Raw genomic sequence first — 17,769 nt, 5'->3', positions numbered from 1 at the left:
ACGATCCTTACTGAATTTACTTTCTAAGTTTGCTTAGTGAATCGTTCTTTGTAACTATTGCAAATATGTATCCCTCCGCTTAATAAAGTTCCTTATTACCTTATGCATAAGAATGATTCTCATTTAATAATTTGTGTTCGTATCACTTGTTTCCCATACTATTTAAAATTCTTGGGAGTATCATTTGAGTTGAGCTTTCACTAATGACTTAATTCAAAAATCCTGTGTTCCTTCCCCATAAACACCCTCTACCTTGAGTTATGACTGAGCTTTCTCCCAGGAACTGCCCCAGAGACACATGTCTGGCTTTAGGTCATATTTTTCTCTTTCTGCCTGGTTACACACAACTTTACCTCTGCCTTTGTTCATCATTGCAGCTTCCTCTGAATGTTTTCAATAATTACTTCAGCCTTGGATTTGATGCCCACGTCACACTGGAGTTCCATGAATCCAGAGGTGAGGACAACGTCTCATTTCCATCTCCCAGGGAGGAAGTTTTCAGCAGGTGTTTTGCATGTTTCCTTTTGTTTGCATATCACTTATGTGTTGACAGTGTCTTCCGTGTTGTTTCATTTTAACCTTCGGCATGACCCTGGGAGCCAGACCAGATAGGAACTTATTACAGATGGTAGCCTGAGACCTAGTTGTTTAGGGTCTCAAAGATGGTAAAGGACAGGATCAGATGTATGCTCCAGGTCTCGGGACTGCTAATCTTTAAGTTTGACTAGAAACTTTGAAGTTAGTGAACTACTAACAAGTGATAAAAAGAGATTTTTTCACTAAAATCATTAGGATACTCACAGCTTCTCAAATCACCGATTAATAAAGTCCAACACTTCATAACTAGGGCCATTGAAATATGGTAGCAAAAGCATAAAGTCCTCCCTGTGTGCATAAAAGAGACACCTTAGAACAATGGGGGCACTATAGGTGGTTTAGGTTGAAAGAAAAGGGTATATTGGTGATTGGATTAGGTGTGGAAGGTGCTGAGAAAACCACTGGATGAGATAGGTAGGAATGAGGCTGAGAGGTAATTTGAAGCACTACAAGAGATGAAGTCAAGATTGGGGGAGCAAAACAATTTTTTGAAAGAGAAATAAGATGAAATGATGTGGTTAAATACTTCATCACAATTTTCTTATGCCGTTCAGAGCTGAGAAAGTTTAGGGTTTTGGCTTGTGCTTGGAAGCCTCAATCTCTCGCTCTCTCGGTCTCTCTTAATCTCTCTTCCTATTAATATAACTATACTATAAATCTATGTCTATGCCTGTATCCATAACTATATCTGTACCTAGTCCCTTGTGAATATGTTAATATATAACCAAAATAATGGTAGGCTCTAGGTTAGTAAGTGATTTGTGAGATGAAGTCATAAAGGATCTTCTCCTCCAGATTCTGCCACAGCATATGTGGTTGTAACTCACAGAATTTGAAATAGAGTACTAAAAGCTGGGATTCACATGTTCAGGTTCCAGCAATATTGCAGAGAAAATTCTGATAAAACTTTTATGTACTAAAGGTCAAGAGTGAAGCTGTAGGATTAAGGTTGTTAGAATACAAAATAAAAGTGAAGTACAAACCTATAATTCTCTTACTGAAGTCAGCAATTTTGGTAGACTTTGCCTTCCTGGTTTCATGGGCTTTGAGGGTCAAATGCTGTGCCAAATAAAAGCAATACAGATTCAAGAGAGAGCCATAGTTTGGCCTGATTAGCCAGAAAAATCACAGATGGAAAGGTCGGTTGATAACAAAACTATAAATATCAAATACCCAAATCAGAACCACCACCGCTCTCCCCACTTCTCTGCCATAGACAGTTCTTGGATATTAGATATTCAGAGGGTCCTACGTTAGGGCTGACATTTATAACCTGTTCCCCTTCCTTTATTTAAGGAGAGTTAATTTGGGCAAGTAAATGGAGATTTCTTTCTCTATTTCTTCCCTTATTTTTTTCCCTTATATTCCTCAGGAGACTCTGGATCTGGACTTTCTAATAAAATCTTTAAGTTTCTTAACAATACTTGTAAAGTAATACAGTTATCACTGATGCATGAATCTCCCCAAATAGGCATCCTGGCATGAAAAGTGGCCTAAATGTGTAAGTGGCCCACAATGAGCTCATTCAAGGGAGCCTAATATTTTGCCTAATCAATCTGAAAGTTACGCTAATGATACATTTCCTTGTACTATGATGAAACTTCTGTGCCTCACAGTGAGGGGGGAGCAGAGGGAGACATCAAGGTGGAAAGACCAGGCTAAGAAGGGAATTCTTGTGGGAAAGTGATGTTTTCTTTTATTTTGAGCTATGAGACTGTTTCATTTTAGAGAGGAATGTGCAAATTGTGGTGTATATGTGTAGATGCATAGTTTTATATGTGTGTGATTATAAAACCATTGTCTAAAAGATACCAAGTGTTAATCTTTGAGTAATTTATTGCTGAGGCTTGGTGTAAGTGCTTTAATGCAATATGAAATGGAATTGCAAACATTTGCCCTGCAGGTAAACTAGAACACTTGAGGCAAACCAGCCACTGAGGAGCTGATCAGGGAGAATTGATGTTGACTGAGAATAGTAGCTACAGCATTCCTGAAGATGGCATAAAGATGGTACAAGATAAACATCCACAAAATTTTGAAACCAGATTGTTGATATGCCTAGACCAGAGGTGTAGACTTCTTAGTATCTGTTTATCTATTCTTCCTGCGTTAAGTTAAAATCATTATTTGTGATGAAAAGTGTACTTACTCAAGATAATATCCTTTTTTTTTTGTACTGTTTTTTGTTTGTTTGGATTTTCCATATTTTTACCTGGATAGTCAAGAAATCCCAAGCTCACCTGCAGAAGGAAAAGAAAGATAGCAAAGCCCCATTTTCAATAGGGGTAGAGTTACTTATTTTTGTTGGTAGACAGTGAGTGGCTGTAATCAAGTCAAGAACACTCATGGTTGAGACTTCAAACTATTCTCAAACACAGACACTCACAGTTTGAGACTTTGTGACAAAACTTGTATCACTTGCCATAAAATACTTGGAGGGCAACTCAAAGCCTCATGAGATCTATTATAAAAAATAACCTATCATATATCACTCAAAAAATGTAGCACTTTAAATTGGAAATTACGTGAGTCCATCTACATGAAATGGGTAATAAATACAAATCTTGCTAAAGCAGAATCTTTAAAAATTGCTGAAACAATTTTTGGCATAGATGTGAAATGTTTTGTCAATTTGGGCTAAATGCAGATTTTTGCATTACTACCTATATTGTCTTTCTTTTAGAAGGGACAATTAAATAACATATATTTTGAGACAGTTTATTGGTGGCATCACTGTGTAAATGCTTTTAGAATTATCAGGAGAAAATCAAGCAAAGAGTGAAGATAGTCTTAACATTTTGATTGACTGTATATAAAGAATGCAAGTGTTTGAATAATTTGGGTTTCTGTATTTGATCAGAAAGAAGGTATACGCCATTTGATTGGAAAACAGGGATGCTTTCCTTTTCTCCAAGTGGCTAAACCATGCATGATTGAACTGCTGCTACTTGCATGTCAGAAAGCGCAATCATTTGGAACAGAATTTGGACATGTAATAGGATTGGTCATTTAATTGTCAGTTGGAGCCTTGCCCAGAACTTTAATCATTATTGCATTATGACAGTGCTTGAGGAAGTACGTTGAAAATATTCCAATCTATTAATGTATAGCCATGTTAACAGTGATTATCAGGTGGCAAAGTTAGGTCTCACTTTGACGCTATATGAATTAGATTGTCATTTTTTTGGATATGAAGGATATTAAACACACCAAACTCTTGTTCTGAGATTGGTTGCTTAAATTTTACTGCTTCATTGAAATTACTTATTGTTCAGAGGAGTTGACCCTTGTGCTGCAAGGTCAAAGAAATACAATTATGACTCTAGAAGAGGCAGCATTTAAATTTGATTTAGCATTTACTATTTTCACTGAATGTACAGAGGCATGCAGATCAGCACATTTCAAAGGATTATGAATGTTTCATGATTCATGTGAAGAACAGACAGATTTCTTTAAAAAGGTGTTATTTGCAGTGGATTGCTAAATTTCATTGTCACCATCCCTGCAAAGGACACACTGCCAGACTCTTGTCTAGGTACTGAGACTCAAGCATGGTTTGCCCTTGAGAAGCTCTCGCTGTCCAAGGTTCTCTGTCGGTAATCTTCTCTTCCATCTTGAACCTCTGCGTGGCACTTACTGATCATTCAAGATTCAAGTGTACCTGCCTCTGGAACACTTTTCTGATCATTCCCTTTCTGTGTTACCACCACCTCATCTTATATAGACATCTTTTTCTGGCATATACAAAATGATGGTTTACTTTTCATTTTCAGACCTTTCTCCTCCAGTCTAAACTCCATGGGGGCAAAAGACCACATCCTATTTATTTTTATATTCCCTGTGCCAAGTCCAGTGTCTGTCTCAATAAGTGTTTGTTACAGTAATAGAATGTTTAATTGGAGGAAAAGCCCCATCTATAAAAGATAAATAACAACAGAAGGGAATACATAGAAAGGGAAAAGATTAGTTGTATAGGCAGTAAATAAAATAGGAATTCGACAGGATTGTTGCCAGGGGAAATGTATCGGGAAAATTTCCAGAAAGGGTAGGAGATAATACAACTGGGAGATAAAGGAGGAGTGTGACGTAGACAAGAAGTGAAGTGGGCGAGGATGTTTCAGACAGGAAAGAAAAGTACAGAGGGACAAGTCAACTTGCAATGAAGATGAATTAGATGACCAGTTATTACATAATTAAAGATTTTTGTAGTGGTGTTGGTGAAATGAAGATAATGTTGGTAAAAATACATGTCCTTAATGAGAGATGATATTGGAAGGAAGATTTTTTAAAATATGTACCGTGGAATTGAAGGTAGCAATGTTACTATAGGTATAGATTTTGGAGTCATTTATGTTTACATAACTCAAGTCTTAAGATTGGGTAAGTATCCAATGCAGAGAATATGGAAGACGTGTGAGTTATATGGGGTCCAAATTGCTTATTGATAAACATAGTGTTGAACTTATATTTACGAATTTCTTCCTAATTTGCAAGACAAATTACAGACGAAATAAGGGTTTAGGAGCCCATTCTGATGGCACACATGTTATTGTGTTTTGTATGAGGATGGGATTAATATATTAAATCAATGGAATGGATTATACCCAGAGCCTCATCATCATTATAAATGGATTACATCCAGAGCCAAATCATTTAGATGATTTAGATGATGAGATTTGGAAAGTTTGAGCTAGTGAGATTTAGATGAGATTTGTGGATTTTGAGTTGATGCCATATTGGGGATGAGACCTTTGGGGACCTTGGAGGAACTAAATGTATTTTTCATATGTGAAAGATGTGAATCATGAAGCCATAAGGGTGGATATTGGTAGGTAGGATTTTGGCCTCCATAACCTGTGCCATTTGATGTCATGTTGTTGTTAATATATGTCATGTAAGGTTAATAACTAGCTGGCCTTAAGATAGGAAGATAATTCTGGATTGTCTGAGTGCGCCCTTTGTAATAACATGAGCCCTTAAAAGCAGAAGTGGAAGATAGAACAGGAAGTGAGAGAGATGTGACAGAGGAGGAAGTCAGATAAATTCAAAGTGTGAGAAGGACTTGATGTGCCATTGCTGGCCCTGATAATGGAGGGGATTGCAAGCCAAGGGATACAGGAGGCCTCTAGAAGTTGATAATGAACCCTAGCCAACAGCCAGCAAGGAAAAAGAACTTCATTCCTACAACTGCAGGGAAATAGATTTTGTCAACAACCTGAATGAGCTTGGAAGTCAATCTTTTCTAGAGCCTCCAGATAAGAGCCCTGCAGGCTGACATCTTGATGTTGGCTTTATAAGACCCTAAACAGAGGACTCAGGAGAGCCCAGTCCAGACTTTTGGCCTAGAGTACTGTAAGAAAATAAATGGATGTTTTAAGCTACCAAGTTTACAGGGATAGAAAACTAATACAGTTAATGTTGGTGTCCAGTCAGATTGTAAATAAGTTAATGGTGTAGACATACACAGTGAGTGTTTGGATCTCACTATCTCATACCTTCTTCTTGTGGAAGAAGAGGATGGGCAATTTAGGAATTGCAGCAATAAGCCATGGATACTTCCACTGTTGGGATCTTGGGATACTTTGAGTATTGGTATTTCTTGAGCATGGCTTTTCATGGTTTACCTCATACCAATTAACAGACACAACTTTCTTAAGGAGAAAGAACCTTAAACTTTCTTAATGGCCCTTTCTCAATTCTGTATCCCCCTTTTTCTTGATATACGTAGTTGGGATCTATATTCTTTGATCCTTTTCAAAGATATATCAGTTCTTACACATGCACATAGACATGTTCAGCCGCTCAACCCTTCCCATTTAGTAGCCAGTGAGGAATGATTGAGTACTGTTATTTGCAGGCTATCCCTTGCTTTCTTGTGGCCTGGCTTCTGTAGGGTTAGTGGCAAAGGTCTAACACTAGCAGACATCTCTCTTAGCTCCAGCCAACTTTTGTTTCCAAGTCTGATTTGTTCTTGGAATAGGGTAGATATAAAAATGGGAAAAGGATCCAGTTGCTAAGGAGGCCTCAATATGGGAGTCAATTGTATAATATACTATTATATTATTAGCGGAGAGATAACAGCATTTTACCTCACATCTTTTTTAAAAAACCTAGCCCTAAGAAAGGATAAATGAGCATATAGGATAAGATAGCAGAGGGCGAAACATTGACAGTGAGTTCCTTTGGAATGTCTTAGAATTTTATTAGAATTTAAGGAAATGATATTTCTTTTAGGAATTTTTAATCCCTTGAATTCATGTGAACATTGTTTGATGCAGACTCTTGTTTAATCTTTTTGTCCTCAGCCTTAATAACATACAAGAACAAACTCAAAATTGAACCATTTTTTCAGCCAGAGCCTTTGCTGTCATATGCCCTGAGTCAATTCAGCAGGTCATCTGCAGATCTATATTTATATATCTCCACTAAATCAAATGATTTTTCAAGGCTTGTCACAAACAAGAGCATAGATGGTAGTTAGTTTTTGCAAAATGTAAAAGCAAATTTTCCAATAAGTTTTACCCAAATTCCCCATATTTAATTACATTTGGAAGCTGCATACCTAGTTTATAGTAGACATCCTCTATGGGGGTCAAAGCTAATAATCACCCCTCCCTCATTGTCCTCTCACCCCTGCCCTGTATCCCTGCCAACCCTCTAGTTTGGATAGAGTTCAGAGTGTCTCAACCTTTAATATGCATGCAAATTACCTGAAGAGCTTGTTAAACCATGGATTCCTAGACACCACCCCATAGACATTCTAATTCAGTAGGTCGGGGGTAGAGCCTAATAATTTGCATTGGTAACAAGCTCCCAGTTGATGCTGGATGCTGCCAGTTTGGGGCTACACTTTTATAGCGCTGGACAACTGGCCTGTAACTAAGGGAAAGATGTTAATGAAGCTGTTGGGTCTGTTGGATCTGTGGGGGAGGAAGGGAGGGCAAGGAAGTAGGGGTGCTAATCTAAGTCACTACCTTTAATGAGGTCTCTATAACCAAACTGTCTTTTCCATTTCACAGAAGCAAATCCAGAGAAATTCAACAGTCGTTTTCGAAATAAAATGTTCTATGCAGGGGTAAGTATATATTTCATTTTACAATTATTACATATCACTTAGTAGTAATTCGCTGTTGGTAATAAAGTTGCTAACTATATTAAAAATAATTACAGACACATCTCAGATGTTTACATATATGTCCACATAAGGTTAACGTTTAATGTCTTGGTTTAAGAATAAAAGTAAGATGTATGTCTTCAGTTAGTTGGCAGAAAGAGAGCTGGTGTTTATCATCTTTGAATTTTAAAGCCCTAAGGCTCCATGTTGTACCGAGGGGATGATACTGAAGGAGTGATGTGAAAAGCAAACATAAAAGCCATCTAGAGAATGGGGAAATTAGATAGACTGAAAGAAGTATGGAAAGTCTTGGGGAGGAATGTAGTTGCCACAGGGGTATATTTGCATCAATGTTTGCATGAGAAATTGACGGAGCATGGGAAGTCTTTGATGGAACCATATCTAAGAGAAAAGGGGGCTCCTTCTTTTTACTTCTTCTCCTCCTCAGGGATGTCCCTGGGGGTGATTGGCCAGCAAGAAAAAAAAGGCTTCTAAAATATTGATTTTAAAATGTGGTTTAAATTTATATCACTGGATAGAGGGAGTCAAAGTAAAAGGGGATCAAGCAAGACATTCTCAGTGGCAAGTTAAAGATTATATCAGCACCTAATGGACAAATAGGAAAGTTAGGAAAGGTAGTCAAAATAAATCTCCATACTGACTCCTGGACTGATCTACACTTTCACTCTCCTACTGTGATCTTAAATCTTATTATAGGTTATAATGTGAAAACAAAGAGAAAGATTTCAACTTGACAGACTCTGCACTACTTTACTTTGGATTCAGAGGAGGAGAAGTTGTTTTATATTTTTGTATAATTGAGAATCACTAGGAACTATCTACAAGATAGAAGCAAAGATTTGGCATGACCATGTAATTAAGAAATTTTTTCTTTATTTCCTTGTGGTGTAGGCAGCTTTTTCTGATTTCCTACAGAGGAGCTCTAGAGATCTTTCCAAACATGTTAAAGTTGTCGTAAGTATTGAATGTGTTGACTTATTTCATTTAGATATGAATATGTATGCCGCAACAAAGGAACTCCAAACATCAGTTTATATGCTTAGATTAATCAGTGGACTACATAGAACATTAAGTGAATTAAGTGTAGTTCATTCAACATTTATGAGCATTTAACTATGTGTTGGGCACTGTCTTAGTTGCTGGGGATGAAGATAAATAAGATGACTAGCTTCATTTCTGAAGAAACTCACAGTTCAGTCATGGAAAAGGGCACATAACTCATTGTAGACTGATATAGTAAACATTGTTAGTTGACTACCTATATAACGTGGTGGTGGCGCAGAGGGAGAAATGGAAACTGACCGTGGTAGGGTCAGGGAAACCATCAAAGAAACAATGTTGAGCTGGGTCTTGAAGTAGAAATAGGTGCTCACCAAACAAATACCTTTATTCCAGGGCTGTCTGAGGAATTTCCATTTTAGAAAAATGCTTTGATTTCATTATTTTGTCATGATTCACTCTCCAACCTGGTCAAGGTTCTTCACCACTGAATGGATTTTTTTTTTTTTTTTTTTTTTTGGTGCTGTTTCTTCCTGGGTCCCTATTCCAGGTTTTGGACACATACTGCTTGGAGGCAAGGGAGAGAGGAAGTTATCTTTCAGAGACTGTGTTTTAAAACAGTATAGAATTAGTTATTGAGAAAGAAAATGTTTTCTTATAGTAACCAAGTTAAAAGAGGAATGAACATGACATAGTTGTACATACTTGTATAAATAAAGGAGAAAATGGAAGACAGAAGAGAAAAATATATAGATGGGGAAGAAAAGGAATATAGCAATACTTGAACTTCTCATGGCATAGATAAAGAATAGAATATGTGACAAGAGGGGACAGAACAAAAGATGTCCATGAGAATAGAGAAAAATATATGATCTTAAATTAGTGGGTATATAGAGGAATACAGAGGAGCATGAGAGGAACAAATTAAAATTTATGATCACCAATGAAGCATATATGAGACATGAATCTCCTGAATCAGTTGAAATAAGAGACCACTGGTGCTAACAACTTTTGGCATCTCTTTCAGATAGTTCAGCTCCTTTACAATGGCAATGAAAAGCAAGCATCTTTTAGTAGTAGAAACTCTTAAAAATGAACATACTGCCTTCTTAAAGCTAGATACAAGAAAGACACTTGGTCCATTGAACTATGAAGATCTTTATTGTGGTAACATTATGGTTAATAAATTTAAGTTGCAGAAACCTTACATCAAACTTCCCCTGTTTCTTCACTCCTTGCAACCCAGCCAAAAATAAACTTCTTCTCTCCTTCCACTATTTTTCACATTTAGAGGAACAGCAGCAACACGTGTGCAGAGAGCCAGTGAGCGGCGGACAGTGGTCATATTGAGCGGCATCCACTGTTCAAGTCAGCTGGATTGAAGTTAAACTCTATAAACTTCTTAACTACTAAAGAGTTTCTCTTCCACGTCTGGCAGTCCTCTTGATGATGAATGTCTCGTACATGGTTGGCTATATAGCAAGGATTAAGAGAAGCTTGCGGAGAGGCCAAAATGACAGCCAAATAACTAGGAAAGATTTGATATAAGCCAATACATGTAATATTCCAGGTGGATTGGCTTATGTAATATCTTTTTTATGAGGAGAAAAAAACATTAGACACTAAGTCTAAACATTTGGGATTCAGTCCTAGGTCTACCCTTATGAGGTATATGACTTTGGGGAAATCATGTAACCTTTCAGAAGAGTTTAATTTCCTCATTTAAAACAGACATAACAAGACATGTCTTTGAAGTGACAATTATTGACCAGTGTGCTGTGACACAGAGGGACACAAGGATGTTTATACAATGACATAACTGTATGCTTTCTTGAGTGTGGGATGGAAAGGATGGAAGGTTAGCCAGAGCAATTAGATGTATATTTAACAACAGACCATCTTATCTTTGCCACAGTGTGAAGTCAGTGTTTCTGAGGTAATAGTTAATAATCTCTCACATAAATGTAAAATCTTTATATGAATACTATACCACAAAACAGGACAATAACAAACCTACATACCGCATTATTTGCCCTATTTTCCCTGTTTTCTTCTTGTTGTTTTATTGCCTTGTCACTATGTGAGCTTGTACACAGGAACATTTTTGCATGCAAATATTTTCCTTTGTGTGTGTTTGAAATAGGGGAAAAGTTGAAAATTACTGTTCTAAAGAGTTTTAAAGTTTAAGTGCAATAATGTGTAAGAAAGCACAATATATTGTGAGGTGCCCATCCTTCTATAATTTGATGAGTTCCCAGAATCACTGATGTGTTTCCTAGGAGGTAAAAGTAGAAAATTAAAAAGCGAATTCTGTTCTACATACGATAATATCAAGAATACTTTTTTCTGTAATGCAACAATACTGCTTTGCATGCTACGAATGTATCACTTCCTATTTTTAGAAAGTTTTAGTTGCTGACAACAGTTAATTTTGATAATTTAAGACGTCTACACTTTTTCCTTCATTGGTATAGTCATCTATTGACTCATTTCAAGTCCTTAAATAAATCGGGAGACTTGATGTTTGCTTAGTATCTGAGAGTCTTGTAAAAACCCTTCAATCGAGGTCTAGAATTTAATTCTTATCTAAATAACATTGAAAGGACTTTGTTTATTTAGGACTATAAGATTTCCTGGGAACAATTTTTGAGAATGCTCATGAAAATTAGGCTACATCAAGATCAGCGGGGGAAAGAATGAGACCACCTTGACTGTGAGCAGAATCGTTGTGCTTAGATTGAAGCTCCTCCTAAAGAAATCTTTAAAAATTCACGGGGAGCTAGGGAATACTTCAGTCCTCTCTCCAAAGGAGAAGATAATGGGAAATTCTGTGACGAGGGTGTCAGGAGAGCAAATATAAAAGCAGGCTTTATACCTTTGACGTTGAAAAGTCTATAGTCGTGACTAGATTGTTCCTCTTTTGACTCTCGCCGCCAGTGGGAAATGAGAAAGGAAAATGAAAGCCTTTTCTCTGATTAGTCAGAGGATACTGTTGAGGAAAGCACTAACTGATGAGGGAAGCCACACAACAGCGAATTGAGGCCCAGCTAGCCTGAGGCCCTTGAGACCCAGGGTCAAGTCCAGCCTTCAGTAAAGCAGTTTACCTTGGAAGACCAAATTCTGTAAGAGGTTAAATTTATAGGAGCAAATCACTAATGGAGATAATACTAATTTGTAATCAATATTTTTAAAAAAGCTTGCAGTGTATATTTCTTTTAAATAGTTTTCAAAACATGTTTAACATTTTCAAAATAAAAATTATCTCAAAAAGCAAATAACGTAAATGGTATATTCATAACTGTTGTTTGAATCAGATGACTGTGGTGGAGATGGCTACGGCTTTATCTTGAGGCTTCATTATTTTTATTCTTAAAGCATTCATAAATCTTGTAGTGTTGGTACTGCAAGCCTAAATATCTAATAATAATCCAAGGTTAAAAATGACAGTAGTTCCTTTGCTTGTGAGAGCAGAGAAAAGTTGTTTTGGTCAAATGGAAGCTTTATTTTCACTTTAAATAAAAACAGAACCAATCTCTGAACCCTGGGTCTGGTGATAAATTTTCAGTCATAGTACCAGGCATTCACTTAAGCAGAGATAGGCACAAGGGGAAGATCATGATATATGCTATGGTGAACCTGATTATCTTTGATAATTTCTTTAGACTTGTGACTACTTCCAAACCCTTGCTTTTTCTGTTTTGATTGTTGCAGTGTGATGGAACAGATCTCACTCCAAAGATTCAGGAACTCAAGTTCCAGTGTATAGTATTTTTAAATATACCCAGGTAAGCTCTATTCATATTGTCCTTCATTTGATGTGAGCTTTGTTTGACTTGGGGTAATCTGTTTTCATTATAGAAAATTTCCAGGAATAACCAATGAAAACGAGTTATTTTAATGACTTATTAAGGGTTTTGGGTCTGTTAATTTTGTTCTCCTGCTTGGTTTGCGTAGTGTTCTCTGTGGTAGGTGTTTTTTTGTGTGAGATGGCATGCCTAGTCTGCACTTACCCGTCCTTGTGAAACCCAGACACCCTCTGAACTGGAACATTTTAATTGAATTCTCAATTACTGATCTCCCACCCCCCAAGAATGATAGATTTGAATAAATCCATGTTCTCAATGTCCCAAAAGCTGTTAGGACACTATCCAGGCTGATTTTAGTATGGAATTCATCCACAATTGTTGCCAGATGATTGGTTTGAAAAAACTAAGATCAATTAGAGTAGCATTTTCTAGCCAGGATGTCAACTCTCTTTGGTGCTATTATATACCTCAGGAGAAAGAGGTATTTAAGATTAGCTAGTCTCAAAATAAGCACATTATGTCCGTGGCATAAAATTAGATTCTAGGCTCCCTAGCCAAGATTTTGGAAGAGATGGATCTCTGACCCTTTGTTACTTGCAAACCAGACAACTTAGACACAAAATCTGTAAATATGTTCTATTTAGACTAAATTTAATTGAAATGAGAATTGTATGTAACTCTATGGCTAGGGAAACATATTATAGTCTCCTGATTACTTTGGCAGTGCTCAGTATAGTTGCTTACAATCCTATTCCAGAAGCATTTTCATCTTAGTTGTTTAAGTGGAGAGCCTAGATTCTCAGGAAACATTGTTTGTTAGCTTTATTGAATTTTTTTCTCTTTTCCTTACTTTCTCTTTCTTCTTGTTCCTCTCCCTTTCGCCCTTGGATTTCACTTCCTCTACTTTTTCAATTTCCTTTATTTCCCCCTCCTTTTCTAATCTTATATCTTCTCTTCATCCCTTCTTCACTCTTTCATCTTCAGTTACTTTTCCCTTGTCCTGTGGGCACTTATTATCCTACTTATGTGTATAATGTTGAATGCTTCCCCACCTCACTTCCCTTTCCTTTTTCTACTCACATGCACATGTCTTCCTCCAAGACCAACTGCTGAAACCACCTATTGATAACTCACAATATGTCATAGAAAACTGACATATGAATCACTGAGTGAGAACTGTTGATAAATAATTACTTAGGAGAGAGTTGGGCACTATGGATTGCTTTTCTTGTGAAAACATGGCTCATTTTCACAGATTCCTATTTTGGAGATGACATATCCTTGTTCTTTTCTGTTGGAAGATGTACATTAAGAACAGAAAACTGTTCTTATATGAAATAAACACTGGATCTAACTATAAGTCACTCTCTAATGATGATCCTGAGGGGAATGGAATAACTTCATTCTGTTTTTACTCTTGTCTTGCAGATATTGTGCTGGCACAATGCCCTGGGGGAACCCAGGAGATCACCATGATTTTGAACCTCAGCGTCATGATGATGGTTATATTGAAGTCATTGGATTCACCATGGCCTCCTTGGTGAGAAATGCAGCTATTTTATTAAAATGAAATGTTTAATCATTTCACAGTCCTTTGGTATAATTTTCTCTCCTGCTTTATCAATTTATAAACTTTATGCAATATAGAGTCTCTTGAGGAAAATAAGAACAAAAAGTTAATTCTTTATGTTGCTAAGAAAATTGGTGCACATTTGTTTGAACTTCAAAAATAAATGAATATCATTTAATTTTCCTGATTAATTTTCTACCAGAATGAAATGCAGAATTTTCATGCTAATTAAAAAGCATTATGCTAGGGCCTGGCTCCCTGGTGTAGTGTTCAAGTTCATGTGCTCTGCTTTGTCAGCCCAGGGTTTGCAGGTTCAGATCCCAGGCAGGGATCTAGCACCACTTGTCAAGCCACGCTGTGTCAGCATCCTACATAAAATAGAAGAATATTGGCACAGATGTTAGCTCAGTGACAATCTTCCTCAAACAAAAAGAGGAAGATTGGCAACAGAGGTTAGCTCTGGGCCGATCTTCCTCACACACACATACACAAAGCATTATGCTACAGACATATCCTAACATTGATGCAGAAACCTAGCCATTTGATATTTTTTTGTTTCAATGAGGACTTGAGTGTTTAGGTAAAAAGGAAAGTGATCATTTGTATTCATCTTCATCTTGCCTGCTTGAGCATGAGACGAGCATCTCTGTTATCACAAAATTCGTGAATAGGAATCATTATTATGACATTAATGAATATTCAGTGGCCACAGTATTGAGATTGCTTTGCATTTTAATTTCATTTGCTTGCATTAACAGAGTAAATTTATAATGTAAGTGTAATTTCAACCAGATTTTAGCCATGCATTTCAACTTATTATTGAATGATGAGGAAACCAATTAAACCAATTAACCAATGCTTATCATTTTATCTGGTGTAAATCAAGCCACACTATCAATTTATAAAGCAAATTAAAATAAACCTTCTAAATACAACCCTTGGTTTGTGCTATATCTTATGCTTGAAAAGAAGAAGGTTGTATTTCTTGTTCTAAACAAACCAAAATAGCTCTTTTTCACTCAAGTGGATTCCAAATGACTTTTCCTCAATCACTTCAAATTAGTGAGATATAACAAAAGAACCTATTGTCAAGAATGTCCATTACTGATGACGTCAGCAACATGGCTGAATAGGCTCACCCAAGACTCTCTCCCCTCCAAATTACAACCAAAGAGAGCAACTGCTTTCCAACCAAAAAAAATCCTAATAACAGAAATCGTCAGAGACCCACAGCAGCCAAACAATGGACGGTGGAAAAGCTGGAGCCCCCCCTCAGAGGAGCTGGAACAGGGTAAGAGAGATCTTCGCTACCTCCCCTAGAGACTGGGATTGTTGCTGCAGGTGAGGGAAGGAGTGGGGGAGGGCTGTGTGTCTGCGGGATCATCCAGGACTCCCACAGACCCATGCAACGGAAACCCTTTAATGGAGAAAGCTTTCACGTGGGGAGACCTCATCAAGCCAGGGCCCCAGGGAACCAGAGAGCGAGAGCTGATTGGAATCCAGGTCTGCATGTGGGAGAAAGTCCCCCTCCCCTCCAACCCGTTTTGTGCGCCGCCATCACGGCTGAAGGCGGAGGGCTCAGAATGCATGGCTCTCGACACCCATCTAGTGGCGACAGGCTGTAACTGGATCCAAATAATAGCATTATGCACAAAAAATGCTCCTCTAGCATCCAGCAATGTATAAAAGTTCCAGACCAAAAGGAAAACAATAAAAACACAGAATTATGTCCTGAGGACTTGGAAATAGGTAAACTAAATGACAATGAATTCAGAGTAGCTATCATGAAAAAACTCAATGAGGTAAAGGGAAATATAGAGCAACAAGTCAATGAGTTCTGGAGTTACTTCACAAAAGGCATTGAAACTATAAAATACTAGAGATGAAAAATGCAATAGATCAGATAAAAGAGAATACAGATTCCCTGAATGCCCATGTAGACATCATAGAGGAGTAAATTAGCATAATCGAAGATAGACAGGCTAAATGGCTCCAGATAGAGGAAGAAAGAGAAGTAAGAATTAAAAAAACTGAAGAAAGTCTCTGAGAAATAGTGGATGCAATGAGAAAATGCAATTTAAGAATAATCTGAATTCCTGAGGGCGTGGAAAAGGAAAATGGAACAGAAAGTGTGCTCAACAAAATAATAGAAGAGAACTTCCCAAATCTAGAGATTGAGAAAGAAATGTGTGTGGAGGAAGCTTTCAGATCTCCTAGATTTGTCAATGTAAGAAGACCTACTGCAAGGCATATAGTAGTAAAAATGGCAAAAATGAATGACAAGGAAAGAATACTCAGGGCAGCAAGGCAGAAGAAAATAACCTGCAAAGAAACCCCTATCAGACTTTCAGTGGATTTCTCTACAGAAACCTTACAAGCTAGGAGAGATTGGAATGACATATTCAAAACTTTAAAGGATAAAAATCTTCAGCCAAGAATACTCTATCCAGCAAAAACATCCTTCAGATATGAGGGAGAAAGTAAATCTTTTCCAGACAAACAAAAGCTAAGGGACTTGGTAGCCAAAAGACCTCCACTACAAGAAATCCTCAAGAAGGCTCTCATTCCTGAAACAAGAAAAAAGGGGAGAAAGGGGTCACAAAACACAGAGTAGGGAAACAAATAGATAGAATCAGAATAGGATAGCAAATATTCAACTATAGCATTAGGATAAAGGGAAGGAAATCGCCAAAGCAAAGACAATCTTATCACTCTAACACAAACTCACAACACAAGTTGGAATAGGAGATGAAAATAATAATTTAGGAGGGGAGGAGGAAAGGGACTGAATCAGTCTAGGCTAAGGAAGTAAGAGACCACCAAAAAATGGACTATATTATACACAAGATTCTCAATACAAACTTCAGGGTAGCCACTAAACTAAAAAACAGAACAGAACCACAAAACATAAATAAGGAAAAATCTAAGAAACCCAGCATAAGAAATTGCAGAAGTCAATGGGTAGGCTAAAACACACAGGATGAGAAACAAAAGTAACGCAGGAAAACAAGCGGCAGAATGACAGCAGTAAGTCCTCATGCATCAATACTCACCCTCAATGTAAACGGATTGAACTCTCCAATAAAAAGACAGAGAGTGGCAAAATGGATTAAAGAACAAGATCCAACAATTTGTTGCCTCCAGGAAATACACCTCAGCTCCAAGGACAAGCACAGGCTCAGAGTGAAGAGGTGGAAGGCAATACTCCAAGCTAATAGCAAACAAAAGAAAGCAGATGTTGCAATACTTATATCAGGCAAAACAGACTGGAGGATACGTCAGGTAAAGAGAGACATAGAGGGGCAATATATAATGATCAAAGGGACACTTCATCAAGAAGAAATAACGCTTATAAATATCTATGCACCCAACACAGGAACACCAAAGTTCATAAAGCAACTATTAACAAACCTAAAAGAAGATATCAAAAATAATACAATAATAGTAGGGGACCTCAACACCCCACTCACATCAATGGACAGATCATCCAGACAGAAAATCAACAAAGAAACAGTGGAGCTAAAAGAAAAGCTAAAACAGTTGGACTTAATAGACATATATAGAACACACCATCCAAAAACAGCAGAATACACATTCTTCTCAAGTGTACATGGAACATTCTCAAGGATAGACCATATGTTGGGAAACAAGGCAAGCCTCTA

The 17,769-nt window shown here is 37.3% G+C and overlaps 1 protein-coding gene across 13 annotated transcripts in view; it reads left to right on the top strand.

Moving 5' to 3' along the window:
* The window catches only part of DGKI (diacylglycerol kinase iota), a 423,828-nt gene that overhangs the window by 243,678 nt on the left and 162,381 nt on the right, over positions 1–17,769 (top strand). For all 13 annotated transcript variants that reach the window (XR_011438274.1, XR_011438273.1, XM_070265910.1 and 10 more), the window contains 5 exons: positions 378–456; positions 7,617–7,672; positions 8,624–8,686; positions 12,443–12,516; positions 13,966–14,077. Coding sequence is in view for 11 of the 13 variants with exons in the window: in XM_070265910.1 (XP_070122011.1) it covers positions 378–456; positions 7,617–7,672; positions 8,624–8,686; positions 12,443–12,516; positions 13,966–14,077 (384 nt within the window). In the remaining 2 variants the exon portion in view is untranslated. The remainder of the gene's footprint in view (positions 1–377; positions 457–7,616; positions 7,673–8,623; positions 8,687–12,442; positions 12,517–13,965; positions 14,078–17,769) is intronic.

This window comes from Equus caballus, chromosome 4 (genome assembly GCF_041296265.1).
Source record: "Equus caballus isolate H_3958 breed thoroughbred chromosome 4, TB-T2T, whole genome shotgun sequence".
NCBI classification, from domain to species: Eukaryota; Metazoa; Chordata; class Mammalia; order Perissodactyla; family Equidae; genus Equus; species Equus caballus.
The sequence above is the reverse complement of the archived record's forward strand: the minus strand, read 5'-3'. Positions and strand labels throughout refer to the sequence as shown.